The sequence below is a fragment of the Semicossyphus pulcher genome, unplaced genomic scaffold (genome assembly GCF_022749685.1).
Source record: "Semicossyphus pulcher isolate SPU_LCO1_2020_fin unplaced genomic scaffold, fSemPul1.0.p SCAF_1, whole genome shotgun sequence".
NCBI lineage: Eukaryota > Metazoa > Chordata > Actinopteri > Labriformes > Labridae > Semicossyphus > Semicossyphus pulcher.
The window spans coordinates 548,898-575,000 of record NW_027211603.1 but is presented as its reverse complement, the minus strand read 5'-3'; the positions used below and the strand labels follow the sequence as shown (position 1 = coordinate 575,000).

The following is a 26,103-nucleotide window of genomic DNA, read 5'->3' as shown; positions in this document are numbered from 1 at the left end:
GAGTAATAAGAAAAAGTTCAAAGACAAAAAAAAAAGTCCTTGAATTCCTCGGCTGCAAAATAAAATGTAAAAAATAACACATCAATACAGAATACTGTTATAACTCTTACTCTGTTATCAGGGCTTTAGTCACAGACTGTGGTAAAGTAGACGCAGCCACTGACTGTGTGAAAAGTTCTCACAATGTGACTTCAGTTTGGATGAATTCATGTTAGCTATCGCTAAATAACCCAGGTCAACGTGCAGCGTGTACTACTCACTCTTACAGCAACAAGACAGCAGAGTTTGGAAACAGAAGTCAGGAACAGATTAATGAGAAATCACAGATGATTTTACCTGCATGTGTGTGTGTGTGTGTGTGTGTGTGTGTGTGTGTGTGTGTGTGTGTGTGCAAACAAAACCAAACACAGTAGCTGTAAGTCAATGTTTGTTCTCTCTACCTGACCTAAAAAGCTTTGCTGTCGTATTTCTGTTTTTCATGTGTGCCTTCTTTTTTTCCTCCTGTGATGCAGGCCTGTGTGTGTCACTGTACGTGTGTGTGTGTGTGTGTGTGTGTGTGCGTGTATGTGTGTGTGTGTGTGTGTGTGTGTGTGTGTGTGAGAGAGAGAGAGAGAGAGAGAGAGCGAGGAGGGGAAGGTTTATTCCAGGAAATGTTTCACTCACAGATTGGTTTCCAGGGCAACTGTGTTGCATGTTGTTGGATGTGCTGTAGCTGCAAACCAACGAGGAGACGGATCGGAGAGAGAGGAAATGTGCATTCTTTCTGTTTTGTTCTGTGTGTGTTTGTGTTTTAGCTCTTGAGGTCATTGACGCTCCTTTCCTCCCCCTTTCCTCTCCCCACCTCTCCCCCTCCCCCACTCCTCTCCTCTGTGTGTAGATGCGCAGAAGAAGAGGATTGTTTTCCAAGTCACTCTAAGTAATCACTCCCCCAAATGCATGGAAGCTTTTTTACATCCCAGACAGAGCTAGCCAGACAGGCGGTGCAGTGCGAGGCTAGTTTAGAGCTAGCATGTAGCTTCTCTGAGCAGAAGTATTCAGGTGGCCTCTATCTGATGGCATCATCACACACCAGGGGTTAAGTTTCAGTTCTGCCAAATTTGCCGTTTACACCTTTCTCACGTTGCAGGCTCAAAAAGTCAACGTGACAAAGCTAACGGCAAACCTGACAGACTTCACATTCATCGCTCATTTCACCTTTAACGAAGGGACGACCCTGAGAGCTGGATGATGCTGCTGAGTCGGCTGTTTGGAAAGAGCTTGCACGGCTTTCAAGGCTGGACACACCCAACACATTTCATCAGAGTCCTTCCGTCCCCCCCCCCAAAAAAAATGTGTTTAAATGTTTTTTTTTCTGTTTTAGTTTCATCTGCAACTCAGTGTGGAAACACAGGGAGGCGTCACTGTGAATGATTAGCTTGCGTTTGGCCCATGAGATCCTTACTTAGGCTTTGCAAGTTAAGTCCCGCGCTCGTTGTTTTTGTTGCTCATAAATTACGGCTCGGTTTGTTTTGCAGATAAAGTTGAAGAGATGACGCACGCCCAGAAGGCCTCACCTGTCGATATGAAGATTGCCACAATCAAACCTCGCCCGTCCAGTCGCTGTTTAGTGACGCCAACGGATATGAATGTAAGTGAACGAAGCTAAACGCACCTGAAATTGAAAGAGATGGAACCTACATTTAAATCATTGGCATGTAATTAACTACAATCTGAAAACCCATCACTCACTGGCTCAGGTGATACAGCCTCTTGAGGTAGCCACAATTGTTTGGAGCTTCCAGTGTGGCCATGTTTGGATGAGCAGGGTAGTACCGAGACCACGACTGCTCTGTGCTGGTCATTGTTTACAGTCGAACAAGCAACGCGAGACGCAAGAATGGAGTTGGATTGGAGAGACAATCTTTATCACTGAATCATTATCTGCACACCTATGCAGATATCTGTTTAAAGCTAAACAGTCATCAGATAACTGCCAGTTGGTTCCAGAATGGCCTCGTCGACCCGTAGGAAACCATGAACCACTAGCAAACACAAGTGGACAATACCGCTGCATTCATCTAATGTTGGAATAATTGGAACAATAAGTTTCTGACTGGGAAAGTTGATGTGAATGCCCCCTTAAGTTGGAAAAACTAGTTAGAAAGTTGAACAAAGTTTTTCAGAATTAAACACCACAAATGACCCATGTACCAACACACCATGAGTCCCCATCGCGGAAACAAGCATCTTTTTGAGCAATCCTTTCCCTTGCCTCCCGATTCTGCGTTCCTACGGATAAATCTGTTTACAGAGATTAACTCGTTTAAAACGACATTATTCATCACTTCGATTATACTCTGTGTTTTGTTTTGGTCTTTCTTGCTTATGATTGTTTCTTAACTTTAATCTGTTTAGATAAGTTTGTTCTGGCTGCCTCCACAAATGAAGTCCCTCATGGAAGAATGTGTCTCACACTAGTTTACAGTTTGTAAAAATGATAGCTAAAACTAATCGCTGTTAGTGTTGGCCTCCACAGCCAGCAGAGAGCTAATGGAGTAATGAGTATTTATGGGTACATCATTAACAACTCTCTGGTTTGCAGTCCATGTATCATGACCGCCAGGGAGTCGCAGTGGTGCCACCCACAGTGCCCGGAGCCTTCCTGGGAATACCTGAGAAGGGCACGATGAAGAAGCAGAAGTCCATAGGTATGATGCGCTCAGTGTGTGTGTGTGTGTGTGTGTGTGTGTGTGTGTGTGTGTCAGCGTTAATTGTGCTTTTAGCTTGTCGTCATATTCTATTTATGCTCTGAGGACTGGCTCTGTGCTGAAGCAATATTAAAGCTAATTATAGATAAATTAGAACGATGCAGTCAGCAAAGTGTGCTTTCAGGCGATAATATTGGAGGTCGTTAAGCTTATGCTGAAACTTCACCCCGACTGCAGAACTAGAGGGACGTAATGCAGGCTAATGTTGCTCACAGCTCTTTTGATTTGCAACACCTTCATTATTATAACAGAAAAAGAGTGCGTGTTCTCTTCATAAGTGCAATGAAGGCACTTTTAGCATGCTCGTGTTTGTGGGAAAATATATCACAAGAGAGTGCTATCTTCTGAGAACTGAATACTGTAGTGTCACAGAGCGAGGCACTTTCTCCCCCAAGATTTACAGATTAAAACATGTACGGATAATTGTGAGGACGTAACTGAACTAAACAAGCATCTTCTGCAAACTTTCCCTGGTAAGAAGAATCCCCTAGCTGCTATCTGAATGTTCCACCATTCACCTCTTCATACGCAGAAGATGCAAACCCTTTTTAGTCATCTAATTGAGGTCATTCTACCTGACCCCCTCTCGGCTCCCAAAACGTCTGCATGTCTAGTTTTCTGAATAGATTCTAATCCTGCCTTAATGCTTCGATAGAAATCTTTATTTCTGTTGTGTCTGCATTCAGTATTTTAATTGAGGTTGTTGGGTAATTGTTCAAATGCAGTTGCCATTGAATTCCCATTTTGCTGCATACACCTTATAGTCGGCTATTTTTCTTCTTTAATTGGTCTCTTTTTGGAACCCACGGCGCCGATAAATAATGGTTTAATGGTATAACTTACGTCTATAATGGAGCGTTTCTTCTGGAAATAAAAAATAGGGATGTCTCCCTCAGGTCCTCACATAATTTTTCTTTCTGATCCATTTCTCACAGGTTCAGGAGAGGATGACAAACAGGGATACCTTACACCTCCCCTGCTTAAGTTCTCCCGCAGCCTCTCTATGCCAGACACCTCAGAGGACATCCCCCCTCCCCCTGCCATTTCACCACCTTCACCACCTGGCTACAACTCTGGTCCTACATCAAAGAACTATGGCACCACGCGACCCAGCTTCACCCAGAACTCACCTAATGCAGTGACGACCATTAGCCGGGACGTTGGTACGCTAAGGCGCGGCTATTTCCGTCAGAGCTCGGAGCAGTTTGAGAGCACACGCATCAGAGGGCGCACACCAGTTCCAGAGAACCCTTACTCCGAGGTAGGCAATAAGACTCTGTATGTTCCAGCGAAACCAGCTCGGAGAAAGGGCATGCTAGTGAAGCAGTCCAATGTTGAGGACAGTCCTGAGAAAACATGTCGAATGCCATCAAGCCCCTCAGGCCCAGTTTCCATGCCTACCACGCCCATAGAACGAACATGCTCATCCATCCCCATCCCCACCATCATCGTCAAGGAGCCCTCCACCAGCAGTAGTGGCAAGAGCAGCCAGGGTAGCAGTATGGAGATCGAGCCCACTACCCCTGAACATCCACCTCTCACACCCACTGTTGGGGGAAGCGGAGGTCTGCGTCCTGACGACCCTCTTTCTCTTAACAATCCCTTTGCTGCAGCTATTGCCGGGGCAGTCCGGGACAGAGAAAAGAGGCTAGAGGCAAAAAAACACTCAATTGCCTTCCAGTCAATAGACATCGGGGACGATGACTTCAGTAGTCCCACACCGACCCCTCGACTTCGCCAGTCAAAGTCCATCGATGAAGGCATGTTCAGTAGCGACGAGCGGCTTCGAAGGATATTGGCTCCCCCTCCTGCGGCGCAGCTAGGTCGTCCTGTTGGGGGCGGGAGTGGTAACATGACCGATTTCAACACTCCTGAACCCACAGTGGTGCGAGAGCCTCTAAACACCAGAACAGGCCAATGTCAAAACCTGGACAGTCCTGTTAGTCTCCCATCCACTCCTCCTAAGAGCCACTACAGGGCCAACGGGACCTACCTCCATCCTGTCACCGGCAAGCCCTTGGACCCTAACTCTCCACTGGCTCTGGCTCTGGCAGCTCGTGACCGGGCCATGAAGGAGCAACAAAACCATCCTCAGAATCAGACACAAAATCCTCCTCAGGTTCAACAAACCCCCAAGCATGAAGCCCAGTCCCTCCCAATTCAGTCAAGCCACAAACCAGACCTCAACCAACCGCTGTTTATTGACACCAAACTACGCTCTGGGATTGAGACAAGTTTTGCTGCAATCTCCACTGCAACAATGGGGCGACCTGGCCGAGGCGGCTTGCGGAGGCAGTTGACGGAGCAGAAGTATGAGTCTGATGGTGCAAGGGAAGAACGTCAGCATCAGGTAGCTGAGGAGAGGAAAAGCGCTCCTGCGGATGTGGCAGATACATCACAGCCTAAGACAGCCGGGCTGTTGATGGTCCACACTGACGCAAATAACAAGGTGAACAACCAGGAGGTGGAGGGGCAGGACAGCAACCGGCCATCTGAGCTGAAGGACCCCAACCAACCGGATCCTCTCAAAGCTCCAGCACTGTCGAATCCCCAGCCACCCTCGTCACGGAGGAGGAGCATTCCTTTGGGTGAGTCAATTGATGAACCAGTGAAGCTGCCATTCCGCATCCCCCCTCCTCCTCTGGCATCTGTTGACATCGATGAGGATTTTGAATTCTCAGAACCCCTCCCCCCACCACTGGAGTTTGCCAACAGTATTGACATTCCTGATGACCAGGCTAGTGCCATTGCAGAGATGATTCAGCAGCAGAGACGGAACGGAGGACCTCCACTGCCCCCATACCATGCTCACGCCCCACCTCCTGTCACTGATCAACACAAACGGGTGGCAAACAACATGCCCCCCTCATATCCTGCTCCTCCACCTGATGCAGAGTCAGGGGTGGGCGACTCGGGAATCGAAGAGGTAGACAGCCGCAGTAGCGGGGATCCTCAGCACATGGAGACCACCAGCACCGTTTCCAGCATCTCCACCCTGTCATCAGAGGGAGGCTTCTGCGACAGCGCACTGGAGAGCCTCTATGCCACCGCAGATGGGCACGCTTTCCTGGTTGATCGGCCCCCTGTGCCACCCAAACCAAAGGGCAAGTCCGTCATCAACAGAACATCGCTTTATCATGATGCTCTCATTGAGGAGCCTCCAGAGTCCTATGGGACGCCGCCTCAGGCTCCTCCCCCTCCCCCTTCATCTTCTGAACCTCCTAGGACTCCAACTCAAAGGACATCCAAGTTGTGGGGCGATCAGCCCCCGGAGCTGCGCAGCCCCCCATCAACACCTGACTCCAAGAACACCGTTATCACAGAGCTGAGCTCCATTCTGCAGCAAATGAATCGCGACAGGCCAGCCAAGCCAGGAGAAAGCCTCGACTCCCCCACCGGGACCAGGGGGGGCTTCGGAACAAGGTATGTGTCCTGAAGGGCTCATGGTTTCTTATTTTACTCCTTCTCGATATTTCTTCTTTAAAGGTGTTTCAGCACTGTTACATTCACTGTGTGTAAGGGCTGAACGGGAAGGGCTGTATGTTTTTATGTTTATTTTATACCTTTGGAAGAGTTGTAAGACATTCTTATACATTTGAAATAGTAACGTCAGGGTCAGTTCAATTAAGACGCAGCAAAACATTTTGTTACGTACTCTTTGAAATATCTGGCCATTCACTTTTTATCTCTGGTGGTTAATTGTGTCTTGCTTATTATAGCTTTGCACATTGTACAACCCAATGATAGGAGCATTTTAACTTGGCTGATTGAGTTGTGTGTGAAGTATGAATGCAGGGGTGTGCTTGTATGTCATGTGGGCATCTTATTGGAGGCGTAGCCAACCCAAGTTTCTTCACACCCTTTATTTGTTGTGTGTGGCTAGCAGTCTGTAGCTTTGCAGGTTGTCAGATACAGATGATGAGCCCAGGTTTTGACATAGGTGTCTGTACAAGAGCCCCACTAAAATGGTCTTTCGAGACGGATACAGATATTGATATTAGCCGGTTACCAACATGGCGGCCGTTTTGCTACGACTCTGCAGAGGTACTCAGAAGGCTGCTTTCTGATTATTTGGTGGTCAGTGGGAATCTGGACACAGCTTTGTGACTCCCTTTGAAAGCACAAATGAAGTTCTGGTCACAACATTTTGCAGTGGAAGCAGAGAGAAGAATTGAAAGGAGCTTATTGTGGCAGCAGTCTGTCTGTAGTGTAGTGAGGATCCACGGATCATCGACCATATCGGCTCTAAACAGGAAGATCCGATGGAAACGTTTCTCTGAAGAGTTGAACAATCTGTCGATAACGTAGCACGTGTAGAAATCATTCAGCTCATCATCTCATGTCATCAAAAATGTATCGACTGAAGGTTAACCTTAATGGAAGGACAAATTGAGGGCCTCGCAAAGCAATAACTATGTACATTAAATATGAGAGTGAAAGCTGTTTACCTGCTGATAGGTAGCATTAAGGGATGATGCATTTGGTAAAGCAACATTGATGTCCTGCGGAGCCATGTTTCCGACAGTCCAGGACATTCAGGAGTCACATTTTCAGTAACTGGGACAATGGTTTGATGGACCCTGCACCTGAACCTGCTCAGCTCATGGTTTTTTAAACTCACATCTCTCCTGTATGAGAGGGAAATAAAAAGCACAATCAATAATTCACTGCTCACATGCATTTTGTATGAATGGCCCCATCGCTCATCAGAGAGGTGTAGAGAGCAGAGGGAAGAGTTGATTCCTCTGGGCGTTCCTTTCTTCCTCTCTAATAAATACAGTTAGATCCACACAGTGACGTCCCTCTGTGCTGATTACAGCCGGATGCCCTCAGCTGCTCGTGTTCCCTCCTTCATGCTTCACGCCTCATACTATCATGTTATCCTCATTGTCTTCCCCCGCTGTTCAAAGTCATGTCTGTTGACCTTTACACCTTGTACTCATTTCATTTTCAGCTCACGCCTCTCCATCTTCATCTTCATTTTCCTCCAGTCTCCTGTCGTTCCTTCATCTCTTCCTTCTTCATCATCCTCTGTGTCTGCCATCTTCACAGGTAGGTTCCATCGCCTGCTTTCATGTCACAGCAAAGCCCCGTTTTCACCTTCATATGCTCATTCATGTCTTCCACTGCCATGCCGGGTTTCAGGAAATTAAGTTGTCATTAGAGCTGCAGTGATTCCCCGATTAGTCAATCAAAAGAAAATTAATCAGGAACGATTATGATTATTGAATAATTGTTTCATTTTTCAAGCAAAAACGTCAAACATTTGCTCGTTAAAGTTTTTTAAATGTGACGATTTGCTTCTTTTCTTTGAGTCTGTTAGTTTGGCAAGAAACGGATGTGAAGAAAAATCTTCGAAGAAAAAAATATCGTTTAACAATCACAATGTGCGCGTGTGCAACAGTCACATGGCAGGTCGTGCGATAGTGAAGCAAATGAACTGAAGCTGCTACTTTATTGTTGTTCGGAGCAAAACGAAAACTCATTTCTTGTTTTCCATCACTGATCTGAAGAAAGAGTCCGTCTGATGTCTCATGAGTGCAGCTCTTCATCAGAGCACAGCGTGAACCGACCGCTGAGCTGCAGGCTGTGCGTCACCTGCCTGCAGACCGTAAACAAGCACGCGACGCTGCTGCCGTCACAGATCACGTCGACGGGACGAGTGAGCAGACGCTCCGTTACGCTAAGTGGCTTATAAGTGAGTGTATTCCTGTTGTCAGCGGCACCTCGTCCCCGTGCTGGTTATCGCTTTGGCTACATAAATGGACCGTTCACAGAGCGAACGTGTGGCCTTTTGTGTTCAGTGTTTAAGGGTTTACTTTTAACGGCTTCACCTGCAGCGCACGCACGGCGTGAGGTTGCGTGTGCCGACAGGAAGCAGGAGACAATGAGCTTTCATTTCAAAAAGTTACTGTCACCGAACTGATCACGCTGATCACACATACATTTGAACACCGTGAGAAATGATATGAAACGCTTGATGACACACTGTATAAGTAACACAACTGCAGCCCAAAAAGAAACATGTCGCTGCACCTGAACGCTCCCTACTTTTTCATGTGGGTGTCAGAGTCTCTGAACCAAGAGTGTTAAAGAGGGTTTTGTTTTGTTAGAAGAAAAAATAACAAGTATGATTGTTTATAGTTCATATGTCCATAAAACCGTGTTCATCAGGTATAATTACCTGTATTTATCACAGAACAAAAAGTTACCACAAGTCAGTTTTTTCCAATATCGTGCAGCATTATAGAATCTACAGAATCTAACATTGTTCAGTTTGTCCTGAAAAAATGTCATCAATGATTCATCAACGATGATAATAATCGTTAAGTGAAGCCCTAGATGTCATGTTTATGTCTTTTTACCGGTTTTACAATGTTACAATTTAATTTAGCAGAGATCACGTTCTCTCATTAAGGTCAGAGGTCATAAAGAGCTGGGTCTGTAGCTTCTTCTTAAAGGTCAAAGGGACTCTGCGGACCAAATGGAGTTTGGTAGCTCGTTCCACCACCGGGGGGCGACAGAGGAGAAGAGTCTAGTTAGAGACTGAGGGCCCTGTTGTGATGGGAGTATCAAGCGCCTTTCATTGTCAGAGCGTAGTGGGCGGGACGGAGTGTACACCTGGATGAGGGCGTTCAGGTAGGCAGGAGACGTTTTTGTTGCTGCTTTGTAAGCGAGCGACAGGGTTTGAATTTGATGAGAGCGACGACTGGGAGCCAGTGGAGAGATATGAACAGTGGAGGGATACGAGCCGTGGAGGGATACGAGCCGTGGAGGGATATGAGTCGTTTTGGGTTGATTGAAGACCAGTCGCGCTGCTGCGTTCTGGATCATCTGCAGAGGTTTGAATGTGCGTGCAGGAAGGCCTGCCAGGAGGGAGCTGCTGTAGTAATGAACCTTAGAGGTTAGCTGGTCGTCAGACTTGGTGGTTATGAGTTCAGTTTGTCCAAGCGGGATTTAATGACCTGGTCAGTGTTTTGGAGAGGAGGAGACGGTTGCGTATGGTTTGGCTCTCGGTAAAGACCTCATGCATGGTGAACACTGACGGGATCCTTACCTTAAATAACGCTCAGCAACAGCTCAGCTCGCAGCCTCTCCCTCATCAGCTTTTGAAAAACACAGATTCTTAACATGTACTTATTTATCCAGAATTTGAATGAGCGGCCTGTTGTCCTCTGTGGATAATAAGGCTTACCTGAAACGATGTGTGAACGATGAACACTGAAGGTTTGCAGCCTGACATGCTCGTCCTGCAGTACTCTTTATAATGCCTTTAAACACACACGTGGTGGACCAGGTCTCAGATTATGAATGTATTACTTTATATTTTATATTTTCACTTATATTTGAGTTGTTTTTTTCCATTTATCTAATTTGTTGTGTATTTTTGGAGCTATCATCTTTCTATCTGGTTCTATCTTATCGTATTTATTTGTATATATTATTTCTAAAGGGACCATGTGCAATATTAAACATAAATGTTGCCATGAGTTAGCTTAAAGCCGCAGTATTGAAGCCCCGCCCCTTCCTCTACCCGCCACACACCTTTCCCTTGTGTCCTTGGCATGTTGGAGCCTTCAGGTGGGCTTGGCGTGTTGGAGCCCTCAGGTGTCCTTGGCGTGTTGGAGCCCTCAGGTGTCCTTGGCGTGTTGGAGCCCTCAGGTGTCCTTGGCGTGTTGGAGCCCTCAGGTGGGCTCAGTCTGCAGCAGAACAGCTTCTCGTGTCGGTCTGAAGCAGATATTCACGCTGATGGAAAGTTCAATGACTGTAGTGTTAGTGTTAGTGACGTCTCCTCTCGCCGTTCCTCCTCCACTCTGCTGCTCGGGAACAGGACTTGTCTGAGCTGCAGAGAGAACCGCAGCTCTTAATGTCGACTGGTCGGTGGAGTCGTGGCTCAAACTGACTGCCCAAAGGATGCAGAACAAAATCTTTCTAAAGATGTTCTTCTTGAATTTTTTTTAGATTTCTCCGAGTTTAAATTAAGAGAGAGGTGTAATGGAGTTGGGACCGTTTAAAATCTTGTACCGACAGTAAGACACAAATTTCGAGAAAGAGTCTTTTATCCAGAATTTTTCAGGGTTGTTTGAGGTTTTCAGGTGACACCGTTTGGTGCAACCTGCCCTGTGCTCAGTGGGGGGGGTTTGCACTGTCTTGTTGAGAGGTATCAGAGCAGCAGATCAGGTTGTAGGCAGCAGCAGAGAGAGAGAGAGAGCGAGTGCACGTCGTCGAGTGAAGCGGCCTGCGGAGGGGAAAGGTGGTCCTGCTTCTGAGCCCGTCAAACAGATGGCAACAGAGAGGCGCAGAAGATGGCCTAGATTCACACATGCTCTCCTCTCTTCCTCTCTCTCCCTCCATCCTCTGCTCCCTCGTGCTCTTCCTCTTTTGTTTTTCATTCCTCACTCTGTTGGAATCAACATCAGATTTTCTCTGTTTGGACATTTGTGGCTTTTTTTTCGGTCTTATTTTATTTTTTCATCCCTGTCTCTTAGCCTCCCAGATTAAATGTGCGTTGGTTGTGCCTGTGGACGAAAGGGTTGCCTAGAAACTGGCTGATGAGAGCAGCCTTGAGGCCTGCAGTGATGTCAGTCTGAGTCGGGGGAGGGGTTTGTGTGTGCGTGTGTGTGCGTGTGTGTGTGTGTGTGTGTGTGTGTGTGTGTGGCAGGACTAACCCTCAGCAGAGTTCAACATCATCTCACGCAGGTCACGTGCCGCGCTGCTTTAGTAGGTCGCCGTTATGTAACCCAGCCGAGTCAGTCTGTGTGTGTGTGTGTGTGTGTGTGTGTGTGTGTGTGTGTGTGTGTGTTTTCTATAAATAAAAGCAGCGTGTGCATGCATGCTGATGAATGCGTGAGCTGGTGTGTGTGTGTCGGAGGAGCAGGGAGTCATGCGATGTGTGGGCGTGCAGAAGGCGACGACCTCGCATATCAACATCGCTGCATCGCTTTGCTTCCAACCTGCTCAGCTGACGGAGAGCGAGCACGGTGCCAGCGCGGATATGAAGGTCACGTGCTGACCTTACTAATGTGTGTGTGTGTGTGTGTGTGTGTGTGTGTGTGTGTGTGTGTTGTACATTTGCAGCATGCCTCTGTACTGTTGGTTTTTGTCTGTAACTTCTACAGCTCGTAGATGCATGTTAAAAGCTCTTTGTGCTGACTTGTTTAGTTTCTCTTTTCTGCTTGAATTAAAAAAACTTTGACTGCAAAAGTGGATTATTAGATTGTTAGATTGTTAGATTGTTAGATTATTAGATTGTTAGATTGTTAGATTGTTAGATTATTAGATTGTTAGATTGTTAGATTGTTAGATTATTAGATTATTAGATTGTTAGATTATTAGATTGTTAGATTATTAGATTATTAGATTGTTAGATTGTTAGATTGTTAGATTGTTAGATTGTTAGATTATTAGATTGTTAGATTATTAGATTATTAGATTGTTAGATTGTTAGATTATTAGATTGTTAGATTGTTAGATTGTTAGATTGTTAGATTATTAGATTGTTAGATTGTTAGATTGTTAGATTGTTAGATTATTAGATTATTAGATTGTTAGATTGTTAGATTGTTAGATTATTAGATTGTTAGATTGTTAGATTATTAGATTGTTAGATTGTTAGATTGTTAGATTGTTAGATTGTTAGATTATTAGATTGTTAGATTGTTAGATTGTTAGATTGTTAGATTATTAGATTGTTAGATTGTTAGATTATTAGATTATTAGATTGTTAGATTATTAGATTATTAGATTATTAGATTGTTAGATTGTTAGATTATTAGATTGTTAGATTGTTAGATTGTTAGATTATTAGATTATTAGATTATTAGATTGTTAGATTGTTAGATTGTTAGATTATTAGATTATTAGATTGTTAGATTGTTAGATTGTTAGATTATTAGATTGTTAGATTGTTAGATTGTTAGATTATTAGATTGTTAGATTGTTAGATTGTTAGATTGTTAGATTATTAGATTATTAGATTGTTAGATTATTAGATTATTAGATTATTAGATTGTTAGATTGTTAGATTATTAGATTGTTAGATTGTTAGATTGTTAGATTATTAGATTATTAGATTATTAGATTGTTAGATTGTTAGATTGTTAGATTACCATGTAAGTTATATTTTGAGGTACAGCCCTGTAAGGTGGCTGACGAGGGCAATCATGCTGCAACAGCCCAAATGGTTTCCATGAGAGGAAACAGGCTGCAAATTCAACACAACGACAGAATCGTGCTGCAAATGAAAAAAACATGCTGCAAAAAGGCCAAACAAACGGCGTAACATCAAACACGCTGCAAACACAGAAATGATGCAAAGTCAAAACTCACAAACCCAGAAAACACAAGCAAAAGAAAAACGCTTCTCATTCAGTCGACAAAACAGAAGTGGTCCGGGCCTGTAGGGGGCGCTCTGTGTAACAGGTTTATTATTGACCGGAGAGAGAGGGACACGAGATGGTGGATTTATTAATTATCAGACTGTGTAACGGAGCGGAGTGTCGCACAGTGTTGAGAGATGTCTTCAGATTGACAGAAAGCTTTGCTAACCGCTGCTGAGTGTAGCTTCTGTTAGCTACCTGGCATTAGCCGTGCAGCTAGCTGTAGGCTACATTTAGATGACTCTGCCGGGTGCCGGGCTCTGAGCACAGAACTAATGGAGTCGTCTTAAAAGGTGCGATATGTAACTTTCAGAAAATCCTCATTCCTGTTGAGGGAACTGCAGTCAACCTTCTTGTTCGCGCTCGCATGGACACTCGCACGCATGAACGAGCATCCGGGGTTTTTGCCGAAGACACACGAAGCTGATGGTGCCTTCCATTTACCTCGGAAGTCGGAATTCGGAACTGGGAATTACGTCACACCGGAGTTGACCGCGTTCCAGTACAGTCTATGGTTCCAGTGAAACAAGTCAACTACAGAACAAATAGGTCCACAACATGTCCACAGATAGAAGTTGGGCAGTACTGTGAGTACGGCTGATTTAATGAGACACAAATAAGACAGAAGTGGTAATAAACAGTTATGGTGCGTCCCATTTGTACTCGGAAGTCGGAATTTCCGAGTTCCCAGTCGAATTTCAACTGGAACGCCCCCTGAGGTCAGATTTCCGACTCAGAAAGTCAAAGGAACCCCACCGACCCGACCTCATATCTCCGTGCATCAACAGTAAATGAAAGCTGTAGTATGAACTGTTTATTATCACTTCTGTCTTGTTTGTGTCTCATTAAATCAGCCGTGCTCACAGTACTGTCCACGCGGGTTTTGTTTCTATGACAACAATAAGTTGTGGGTCTGTTTTGATCCCCAAAAGCAATCAAAGGTCTCCATGATGCGCATGCCCTGCCGATGTTGACTCTAGTTTTCCTCCTGACGTCGGTCACTTCCTGTTTGGTCAGACGGGCTTCACTAGATAAAACTTATTTTTGTTTTTATTCTTGTGTGTAGTTTGTGTTGGTGTTGTTGTGGGTCCATTTCACAGACTGCGTTGTCTCGTGTTGCACACTGTTGACTGTAGTGGCGCAGAACGAGCTCTCGGCGGAGGTACTCGCGAACGCGCAGATACGTCACATCCTTCCAAAAGCCAAAGGTTTTATCATCAATGCAGAAAACGGTGGAAGCAACACGTTTGCTTCAGTTGTGAAATGAACCTAAACGAGAGGACAGGAGTGTGTCTTTTTTTACACAGACTCTCAAGTATTGTTTCTTTTTTGGTTTTCATCACTGACTGTTTCTTTATTCAGCTTATAGTGCAAACCGCCGCTTTAAAGGTGCAACATGTCACTGAAGAAATGATGACTGACTTACTCCCAGCCCTGTGCGGACATCATTAAGGCTTTTTATCCCATTTCTATGCTAATAAAGAAAAAAACATCAACACACAAATAATTAGTTTGACTGTTTTCTGCATGAGAGAAACTCACATCAGCGCAGCTTCGTCCTCTTTTGTTATGTGTGACTCCGGCTCGCTGCAAGAAATGGTAATAAGGTCAGAGAAGCTAAACGAGGCGCTGTGCTAATTAGTCTAATAGCCAATTACATACTTTTCACATCAGCTTCACTCCTGTAACAAAAAGTGATTAATAGATGATAGAAAAGCAGGATAGCAATTAGAGAAACACTCGACTGATCTCAGGTTAAGTATTTTTAAGTGTCTGTGCTGCTTTTTGAATCACAGCCGGAGCTCGTTGGTCTGTTCTGTCTCATGTGACGTAGGAGTCTAATGAAAATGTGGAGCGGGAAACATGCTGGTGCAGGACGACAGCAGTGGAAGAAGACTTATTTCTATAGCACCTCTCGTACAGGGAGGTTAGCTTAAAGTGGTGAGAATAAAAGAGTCAAATACAGGAGGAAACGTCCAAAAATTCAAATAAATGTTGGAAAAAGTTATTCAAAGCTAATTTGATAATATACATTTTAACTGTAGAGTTTGCCTCTCTTACAGCCTTCAGTACAGATTTTGTTGAGCAGCTGATTTTAGTGTTTAAAGTTTATATTTAGAAGAGCTGCTGCAGAGGATCCAGGACGACACAAAGGCTTCTAACAAGACAAAGAATAAGAGATGTGGGCCTGTCCCAAACGCTTCAGAGCAAAGTTAAAAAACTACAAAATCCTGAGACAGAGAGCAGGTTAGCTAACTGAGCTGATATGTTCTCTCCAAAAATAACAGCACAGTTCTGAATGAATGGCACGCCAGAAACAGCCGTCACATCCCGTTCTTCAAAGCCACCAGACGTCATTCACAAAAACAGCACTTTTATATTTCAGAGGAATGAATTGTTGCTCTGACACTGCCTCAGATGTTTTGTTAGTTTCTCTGTTTGTGTGACTTTTGTGTTTTATTTGGATACATTTTTGGTTTTTGTTACATTAACACAAAAAACAAACCAATCAAGGCAGCAGGAGACGTGCAACTCCTGCATTCTGCAAATCACTGTTTTTCTCAATGCGGTCTGGTGGCTTTGAAGAGAGCGATGTCACAGCTGTTTCTGCATGCATGAACTTGTTAGCATAAGATTAGACCAACCTTTGCATTAGTATTTCTTACATCCATGAGAGCTGAAAGAAAGAAAGTTAAAAAGTGTTTGCAGCCTTAAAATGTTCTTCACATGCCTTCACATCTGCTCTTCTATGCCATGTGTGTGTTTGGTTCCCTCATCACATGTCTAACGTTGTGCTCTGTCTCCATCTCATCCATCCATCGTGACTTCCTGTGGAGAAGCCGCTGTTGAAAAGTGAAAACTGTAAGTTTATTCATAAAGCTCGGAGCCCTTCTCGGTGCAGGAAGCACTTTAACAATGGCCCAGTTCCATTTTGGCAGAAGGACCCCCCTCTTGTCCCCTTCACTTCCCCTCGGGCTGTTCCATATGTTACAAGTAGGCAAGAGAAATATCTAGGCTACACCTCGAACGTCTTAGTGTGGAGGTCACATTCGTCCTGTTTCTCTTGTTCTTGTTGCTAATTTAATCACTTTATAGAGATCAACAGGGAACAGGATCCTGCGGGGAAGTTGAGGGAAGGTGTGATCTTTCTGCATGGATTGGTGTGTGTGTGTGTGTGTGTGTGTGTTGATGGGGGGTGTCCTGGTGTGTCTCTGCTGCAGATATCATCACATCCATCACTCTCTTTCTGGGGCAGCAGGTAACAGGAGGGTGATGTGTTACTCACGAATACGCACAACTACACACAGGATTCAGTGGTGCTGTGGTGTGACGTCTTTCTGTCTTGTTGTTTTTGTCTTTGGTAAGTCTGAAGTTATTCTAGACTTTTCTGATTGTTTGCATGAATCCCATGAAAAGGCCGAATTCCAAGAAGTATGAGTGCATCTCTCAGAACGTTCCCACTTTCTGTTCGCGGCTTGCAGATCAAAGTTTATTGCTTCCTGGTTCAGAATCCGAATCAGCTTTGTTGGCCGGGTTTGTAAACATACAAGGAATTTAACTTCACTCTCTGTGTGCATTAAACATTAGATATTAAACTAAACAGTGCAGTGCAGTGATGAACAGTGCAAAAGATGCCGAAGAAGAAATACTATTTATATAATTATGTTACAGATGGGTTCGTTTACATGAGGTGGATGGTTTTTCACTTTTCACAGCGTGCATGAGGGATGACATTTACATGATTAAAAGGTGTGTCCATACAATGAGGTGAGCCATCTTATTTACAGGTACAGATGTAACCATTGAAAAAGCCTCAGAAATGTATGGTGTTACTTTTTTTCCTCAAACAGCTGCTGTCTTATCTGTGTGAGTCTGCATCACAGCTCCATCGTGCCTTCTCTTCAGATGCTCCACGGTATCCTGCAGGCGATCCTTTTCTCTGCAGCGCTGAGGCTGAAATGCTCCCAGACCTTACAAGTTTTAGGACGCGATGGTGTTGCATCGACATTTTGCTGTGTTTTGTTTCCTGTCGCTTCCCGTTCACTGTTTAGCACAAACAACTCTCAGCAGAGATCGTGAGGATGTGAGACGGCTCACCCCTCAGAGACTCTGCTCCGGAAAACGATGTTATGTCCGCGTACAGCATGAAGAACACGCGATGACGTGTTGGCAACTAATATTGCCGACAATGTCGAGTAATCGTTGCATCCTTAGTTTAGTATGGTCCAGCGCCTTTTATACTGGGCGGCAAATGTCCAGTAAGTTTCCAGATAAAAGGACACGTGTGTTTCTCACGCCTTTGTGTCAGAGGTATGAAAAGCTTTGAGCGCTCTGCTGTGACACCACTAACTAATTAGTAATCTGGTTAAATTGTGAATCCTACAGATGTCTGCTTTAATTCCAGGTTGTTACTCTGCAGCGTGGTGTGCATACGTCTGTAAGGTGCTGTGTATGTGCTGTGTGGTTGGTTTGCTTTTGTCATGTTGCTCTGACAAAAAGAAAAATGTAAAATATTCTAGATGATAAACCTCAGGTTGCTCTCGTCTCTAAATTGAAAACATATCAACTAAAGAAGGATTTCTATAAAACATATTTATAAAGAAAAAGAAACATAGACCATAAAAATAACAAGTTAAAGTGGCAGTGCACAGTTAATATGCATGTGTTCATAATGTTCAAACATTAAATAATTAAATGACTTAACTCTTTTGAAACAAATACTATTGAAGGTGCAAAACAAAGCGACTATTATTAAGTAGATCAAAAGGTGGATTTAGGCTGATTGTACGATGCTAAAATAATCAGTATGAAGCCTTTTTATTTAGATGAAAGAAAAAGAATATCTCCTAGCTGATGAGATCAACATCAATTATTACTGTGAAGGCTATAAAAAGGTGTGAGTGGCTAACCTCTCCTCCACATGTAGCTGCACACAGCCCTCCATCAGCAGGCGGTGGGTGGACTGAAGCTGCGGCCTCCCTGCAGAACGCTCAGCATGCACCTTCTTTTTATGAAGCAGGAGATGTGCACTCGCTCTGTCTGCAGCTGTGCTCATCAGGTCCTCTGAATGTAATCAAATATTTCCTTTATTCACAGTAAGATGGAAAATACTTTTTAATTAATCAGCCACACATTCTGCACGGATCCTTGATTCTTTCATCCAAATTAAAGCACTTTAGTTTGTTTAGAATAAAATAGTCATCAGCATTTTCTATTTTGACTGTTGGTAGGATAAGCTGTGAGGTCTCACAGGTATGCCCTCTCCTGGCACACAACGTCTCCTCCTAGTGGTGGCTGTATTTTTAAATCCATTGTGTTTCTGAGTTTTGACCCTTTGAGGTTGCTGTACCTGGTGAATGTGCAGTAGTAATAGCTAATAGTAGCTAATAGTTATATCCCTGTAAGTATGAGCACAGTCGTTTTATGTTAAACATGTGAAGTAAAATAGATTCTTCGTAAAGTTAATTTATCGCGATGCTAATTTCCGTTAGCGTGCAACTAAAACACTCGATCGTTTGACTGAAAATGACTTGATGACATATCCTGACGTCAGCCAGCCGGTAGCACAAGTTCGCTGCCTCAGCTCCGGTCTCGGCTCCCACAGCCGTCACATTCACAATCGAGTCCTGCGAGCGATGTGAGATTGCTGCCTGAGACGCTTTCTAACCAACTGAAAGACGAAAGAAAAGTATGACACTTTTGTTTTCAATATGTTGCTGTGTTCTTTCAGGTGTAACTTGGATAGATGTAGGCGTAATGAACGACTTCGCCCCGCCATTCCGCCTCCGTGCGTTTTACACAGAAGACGGAACATAACAGAGGAGTAATAATCCCGCCCTGAACTGGCAGTGTAAAAGGAGACACTTCATCATGAACCCTGCATCATTAAAAATGAGGAATAAAACTGGGCTTAAATGTGTCAGTACGAGGCCTACCAGTAATTATATGACCGTTTGTGAGCAAGTGCCGTCCTGTATTGTCAAAGAAACTCCTGGAAAATGATTTCTTAAAAAGAGAGGGAACCCTGCTCCTAACTTTTTGTTGTGGATGGATCCATTTAGCTGAATCCCAACTTGTGCTTTTATGTGAAGATTTTATGTAATTAATGTAAAAGAGACAGATTTTGTTAATCAAAGTACTATAAGACTGCTAACAGAGTAAATATCTGAATATATAAGGCTACTGTCTTTAAAATGTCTGCATATGAACAAAGTTTTTCCTACGGTGCCCTCTACTGTTCATGTAGCAGCGTTACATCATTCAATCTCCACAGCAATGACCTGATGAAAACCTGTAGTTTCAGGTTTATTCTTCCATCATGCCTCCAGTTCACCCTTTAGCCCATTTACACACATCATTCCCTTTACATTACTTTGATCCTACCTTCCAGACAGCTGCTGGTTCGGTTCAGGACAGTTTGCTGGTCATGGTGCATCAAACTGCTTATGGGGGAAAACTCGAAACACTAAACACGGCTAAACATTGATCTTTTCTATTCAGGGACTTGCCACGTATTTTTGACATCTTTTGTGTGTGCTTTTCGTTGCCTTGAAGATGGAAAAATGAGTAGAAAGTAAGGACAACTTAACACTTCAGTTCATAATTTTAGTTAAAGACCTGCATTTGTGTCTGCTCCAGTCTCCCCGCTCTGATGTGCCGTGTAAACGACCTGCTCAGCAGCTAGAAAGACAGACATTTCTCTCAGGAGCTGGAGGAGACCAAATCAGAACAAAAAGGAGGCGGAGTATCAGACTTGGGGGCACAAACACCAGTCAGCTATTTGCTAACACATTTGATGCTAATGTCTTAAGATAATATGTTAGTGTTGTGTTTACAGCAGGCTGTGCTGCCCAAGAGGCCAAAGAGGGTTGATCAATGCAGGTTTAAGTTTCTCCAAGTGATGAATTGATTATAAACATTTATATTTAAGATATAAAATCGATAACAAACTTTATGTAGAATCCACTGGAAAGCAGTTTGTGTATGGAGAGCTTTAAGATCCTCAGAGGTTTAAATTGATCTGATCGTTGTTGTCTTTCGTCCCTCTCAGGCCTCCCACAGAAGACTCAGGAATGCGGAACAACGCCGCCGCTGCTGCCCTCACCTCCACCCCTCCCAGCAGCCTCCCATCACAGACGCACCCCTGCAGCCCACCAGACTCCGCCTCCTCCCTCACCCCGTGCTCCTCACTGCCGCCCTCCGTCTCGCCCACCCTCACCGACGTCTTCGGCCTGCCCACCCCACCCATGGGCAGCGGTGGCGGCTACAGCCTGAGCTCCTCGTGCGGCGGCAGTGGGAGCTCACGCTCCCCGTCGCCGCTCACGCTGATGCAGGCAGTGGCAGCCTCGGGGAAACCGTTCGCCTCCAAACCCATGGAGTTGTGGAACAAACATGATGTGGCCGACTGGTTGGAGAGCCTCAACCTGGGGGAGCACAGGGACGCCTTCCTGGACAATGAGATCGAGGGCGCTCACCTGCCGTCGCTGCAGAAAGAGGACCTGATAGATCTGGGCGTGACGAGGGTGGGCCACCGCATGAACATCGAGAGGGCCCTCAAGCTGCTGCAGGACAGATAAGCCCCAAGGAGGCAGGTGGAGACATGTGGAGTCAGGGCCGAGGAGAGGGAGGTGTTACCGATCACTTTTACTCTTCATCAGACATTATCTCAAATCGTTGAACTGGGTAGAAGTTCTTGTCCAAGCTAAAGCTGCCTCTTGCTGTTTTTGTCCTCTCTTGTCCTCCGTCGCCCTCATTCAGTGCTCCGGTCTTGTCTGCCCTCTTCCTCCTCCCCACCGCCCTGAGCACCAGGGGATCATGGGATGTCGGGCAGGAAGGCAGGGGGAGAGAGAAAGGAGAATAGCTGCTATGTCACATCAAGGAGAGCAAAAGCAGAGGAGGCAAGTACGAAGGACTGAAACAAAAACTCTGGAATAGTTTGAACTCAAACACTGGAATAAAAATACTCGTCTAGAAGTTTCTTTCACGTAAAGACTCGTGCTCACCCAACTGCTTTGGAATACTAAGACTTTTTCCATACACCCGTTGTGGGTGCATGAAGAACCAGCTGAGCTGGTCGTTGCTCCTTTTCTATCTTTGCTAGAGTTTGTTCAGAGAATAATATTTCTTCACTAGAGTCCTACCGGAGTTATATTTCTGGGTGCATCTAAGGTTGTAGAGAAAAATTTGCGATAGACTCCATTTTTTTTGCTTTCACCTGTTTGTGTCAAAATAAGAACATTAGATGACATGTTTAAAGAAATATTAAACCATATCTCATGACCATGCACACACACACACACACACACACACACACACACACACACACACACTTTATGCACAAAGATTAAACATGATTATACACTATCTTCACACACATACACACCCTACGCATGTGTACACACCGATACTGCGATGGCCTTCTTCTCCAGAGAGAGAGCAAAGCATGGAGAGAGGTGGTCACCAGGGGAGGAGCTCTGCTGTAGCAGGGGGCCCCGGGGCCCCTCGCCACTCACCTGGTTTCCACCTCTTCATACAAGGAAAGCAAGGCGACGACACGAGGAACAAGACGGACAGACAAACAGCTTCTTGTCTGCATAGGGCCAACTTGTCCCTCTTGGCTTTTCCTTCTTGTGCAGTGTGTTATGATTGTGTTTGTGTGTGCGTGTGTGTGAGCGTGTGTTTCAATGGTTGACCCAAAATATGAAGGCCAGTTTAGCTATTTCCATGGATCTGCTACATCGGCCACAGTAAAGAGAAACTAGAGCTGTTCTTTACTTTTGTACTTTACTTTTCTCATTCCGTCAAACCTCCCTCCACTTCACCATTAGCAGGTCGACACTTGGTGTTAATACGGCCCCACAGTATTGCTAATGTATCAAACACTCTGTATGTGTGTGGTAGAATTTGATGTTTTTTTAGAGAGAGAATTGAATGGCATGTTCAGACGAACAGTTTGACATTTTGGCTTTTTGCTGAGAGTAACGAGAAGATTGATCCTCTCATGTTCGAGCCAAGAGATGACTTGCTTTACATAAAGACAGGAAGCAGTGAGCTAGGCTCTCTGCAAAGTTTAACACAAATGTATGATGTCCAGACCCTTTAAGACTCACTATAATCTGAATCTAGAGAATCTGCAGGCGAGGGACACGTTTTTATTTTGTGTCCGAACCGTTTGGTTTCCTGAGCCTCAGCTTTTGTTTTGGTTGTATGCAGGAAACAGTTTGTGAGGAGACATGGAGGAATGCAAACGCACAGCCAAAAGCTTTGTTGTTGTCAGGCGAAAGTAGATTGGGATATAAGAGGTGAACAAGATGACCTAATATGACCTGACAATAACAAGTATTAGACACACGATACTCTGTGTGACGCAGGAACTAAGGCAGTTCCCTTGTGTGAAAAATCGTCTGTTTACAGAGTGCCATAGTCCACAAGTCTCTCAGGTCGTTCCACTGCTTGTCCAAACTGAAAATTCTCAACTGCAATTGAATGACTTCTCTTTCACTAGACGATCACTGTCCCCAGAGGATTAAGCTAAAAAAATAGATAAGCTAATCCTTTATTGATCCCAGGGGGGACATTCACAGCTAAGGGTCACATTTGTCCCTGTTTTGAGTTCAATTTATTGACACTATTCCGTTCCCAGAGTCCTCAGGGTCCTATGATCCCAGGGTCCTACATTCCCATTTTTACCAGGACCCTCTGTTACCAGAAGACTCTGTGTCCTATGTTCTCTGGGTCCTATGTTCCCCGGGGTCTTATGTGCACAGGGTGTCCAGGGTCCTCAGGTTCCTATGTTCCACGGGTCCTTAGTCTGCAGTGACCCTAGGATCCTTTGTTTCCAGTGTCCTCAGGGTTCTATGATCTCCGGGTTCTATGTTCCCAAGGTCCTCATGGTCCTGTTTCCCCATAGTCTGATGTTCCCAAGGACCTTTGGGTCCTATAATCGCACAGTCCTGTGTTCCCAGGGCCCTATGTTACAAGAGTTCTTAGGATCATATGTTCCCAATGCCCTCAGGGTTCTATGATCCCAGGGTCCCATGTTCTCAGAGTCCTATGATCCAGGGTCCTAGGTCCAGGGTTTCTATGTTCACTGGGTCCTATGTTCCCAGGGTCTCCAAGGTCATGTGTCCTTAGATTCCTATGTTCCAAGGGTCCTAGATCCCAGGGTACAAGAAATCTGCCTTACAGTTGAAGAAGTAGTTTCCCGATCATTCCGGCACCACATGAACGCAGGGTTAGTCTCATTGGACAGATCTGGACTAACTGTTTTCTCTGAGTTCCGTCTTTATGCTAAGCTAATCGTCTCCTGGCTCCATGTTGACATGAAGGTGGTATTGAACTTCTAATTAAACTGTCTTGAAGAAAATTGATAAGCATTTCTCGAAATGTCAAACCATGTGAGGCTCATCAATAGCATTTTATTGAATTTAGCTCCTGAGTCAGATCCTACTGCAGCCCTTTTTTTAGCAACCTGATTGTGAAGAGCTATGACTCACAAGTTGATATTTAAGGTGTAAAAACTCAAGTTTGACCAGAGAAATTACATATTTTCTATTTAGCTAAATGACTACCTGAACATTTTGTACATTGTTCTTTGTTATGAACAAGAGCGGGGTGATTACAGACTCCAAAAGAAATTTGTTAGCATTAAGCTAACTGGAGCTCAAATTCAGCCAGATCCAAAATGAACAGAGTCCCAAACTGCAGCAGCTGAGTGGAGCTGTACGGTTCTGTGATTTGAAAGAAAGACTTGTTTTAGGTGGACTCAGCCTTCAGCAGTGTGTTTTCTATCTTAAAGAAGGCTAGAGACGCTGAAGCGCGTTAGCAAAGCCGCTGCAGACACAGGAGCAGCTTCAGAGTCACTGTTTGAAGAGAAACAAGATCTTTTCTTATTTATGTACTTTTGTAGACTTGAGCCAGATGACATGAGATCTCACAGAACTGTTGGCTTATAGAGCAGATGGAGAATCCGTGGCTTCAGGGTTTTATGTTGAATTACGTGAGTCACGTAAGTCCTCATGCCTTGTCCTGCCCTCTAACCACTGTGCAAAAAAATAAGCAGAGAATAAGTTGACAAAGCCGGCAGATGTTCATCAGCGTGAGGCCTGTGTGAGATTAGAAAGGGATAGAAACCATTTCTGATCTGTTGCAGGCTTAACTAAACGGGACATAATCGAGTGTGTGCTGCAGCTCCCGCAGGAGGCGTTTAAACTTTATTTATAAGGGTCCAATTTTAAACAGAATCAGCATTTATAAAGCTGGAAATGTGTATGTGTTTGCTAGCAATGATTACAGGCTGGTCAGAAGTAGAAGTACAGTATGTGTTGACATGTGTATATAAGAGTGTTTAACAGGATAAAAATGTCTATTTGATTATATGTATAGCTCTATTAAGAGGTTTAGAGTAAAAATGCTATGAAGGAGGATCTATAGTTGCCAGAGCTGACCTGAGGACCAAAGCAGTGGTTTCATCCCCCCCATCATCCTGCAGAGGATGCCTTAAATAGCTCACAGTCCCCCTCCTCCACCTCCTGCACCACTGTCGCTCGTACAGCTCGTGTTTTATCTCAAAGTAGATTCTATCAGAGCACACCGCACGTGTGGTTGATATGTGCTCGACAGTAACCCTACGTCTGGAAGATTTAAAACACCTTTATTTGGTTTCATATCACACTCCGCGGCTTCATGTTTAGGTGCAGCTTTCGAGGAGACAAAATGAAACATACACAAGCTCTGTGTTCTGTGAACATTTAGCCGTATGGAGGCCTGCACGGGACAATGCTGCTATAATCCTGTTCCATATTTTAAAACAAACAGCGACATGTCGGACGTGGGGTCGAAAAGCACAGTATTTTTAAAGATTTGTATAGAGTTCTATGAAATTTTATAGAGGTTATCTGAACAAAACACTGACGCGTGGATTGCCAAAAAAACAGAAATACTATATAGATAAAAAAAAGTGATTATTATTAGACTCCTGGGTTATGTAAGAAGCAATATTTATTCTGATTGAATCTCCTTGGTTGTGTTTTATTTTCCCATTTTAAAGTTACATATCATGATGCGTTCACTTGTCAGTGTTTTAATGAAGTGTTGCCTAAAGTAGATACTACTGCAGTATAAGATATTTTGGCCAATCAAGTGAAACCCAGGTATATGGTTGCTGACAAGGACAAACGGCTGCCAAAAAGATTTTAATGAGGAGAACAAGAAGCAAATTTAAAAACACAAATTCAACAGGGGAAAGACGCTGCGGAAAGTCAGAACAAATGTGCTGCAGATACGTGAATGATGCCAGATCAAAAACACAGAAGAAAGCCACATGTCCAGTCATCACAATGGAAGTGCTCCAGGCCTGTAGGGGGCGCTAAGTGGAACTGACTTTTGGTGAAACATATTTCTTAAGACAATAATTTCTGTTAAAGAAACTGGGGAGGAGAGAGTGGGGGATGACACGCGGCAAAGGGTGGGAGTCGAACCTGCGGCCGCAGCATTGAGGACCACAGCCTGTGAACATGGACTGCCGATTTGACCACTGAGCTAAACCGGCACCCGAAGGCATTTTAAAGTTCCAGAGCTCGTTAAAGGTTTAGAAACTGCCCCTCAGAACTAAAAGTGCCGCTAGCAGCACAGCTAACTGAGCTAACTTGCAAACAGCAGCTGCGTTTCCTTTCTATCTATCGTTAACCATTAGTTTCAGGAAGTTTCAGCAGATAACAGGCAAACGTGTGGAGTTTTTTTTTACAGTAGTCAGTGAGTCAGTCCTGTTCCAAGCTGTTCCACTTAGCCCCGCCTACAGGCCTGGAGCACTTCCACACTGCGATGACTGAATATGGTGCGTTTCCCTTTTGTATTTGTTCTCTGGCTTTGTGTGGTTTGTTGAGTTTGTTTTGGACTTCTGTTTGTGTTTTTGAATTTGCAGCTCGTTTCTTCTCATTTAAATCTTTCACGACGTTTCAGCTAATCACCCTTTTCGG

The 26,103-nt window shown here is 44.4% G+C and overlaps 1 protein-coding gene across 1 annotated transcript in view; it reads left to right on the top strand.

Annotated features, from left to right (window-relative positions):
* The window catches only part of shank2b (SH3 and multiple ankyrin repeat domains 2b), a 227,999-nt gene extending 202,179 nt beyond the window's left edge, over positions 1-25,820 (top strand). The window contains exons 20-23 of the mRNA XM_069664439.1: positions 1,515-1,627; positions 2,582-2,687; positions 3,683-6,170; positions 20,178-25,820. Of these exons, the coding sequence (XP_069520540.1) occupies positions 1,515-1,627; positions 2,582-2,687; positions 3,683-6,170; positions 20,178-20,703 (3,233 nt within the window). The 3' untranslated portion in view covers positions 20,704-25,820. The remainder of the gene's footprint in view (positions 1-1,514; positions 1,628-2,581; positions 2,688-3,682; positions 6,171-20,177) is intronic.
* The last annotated feature ends 283 nt before the right edge of the window (positions 25,821-26,103 follow it).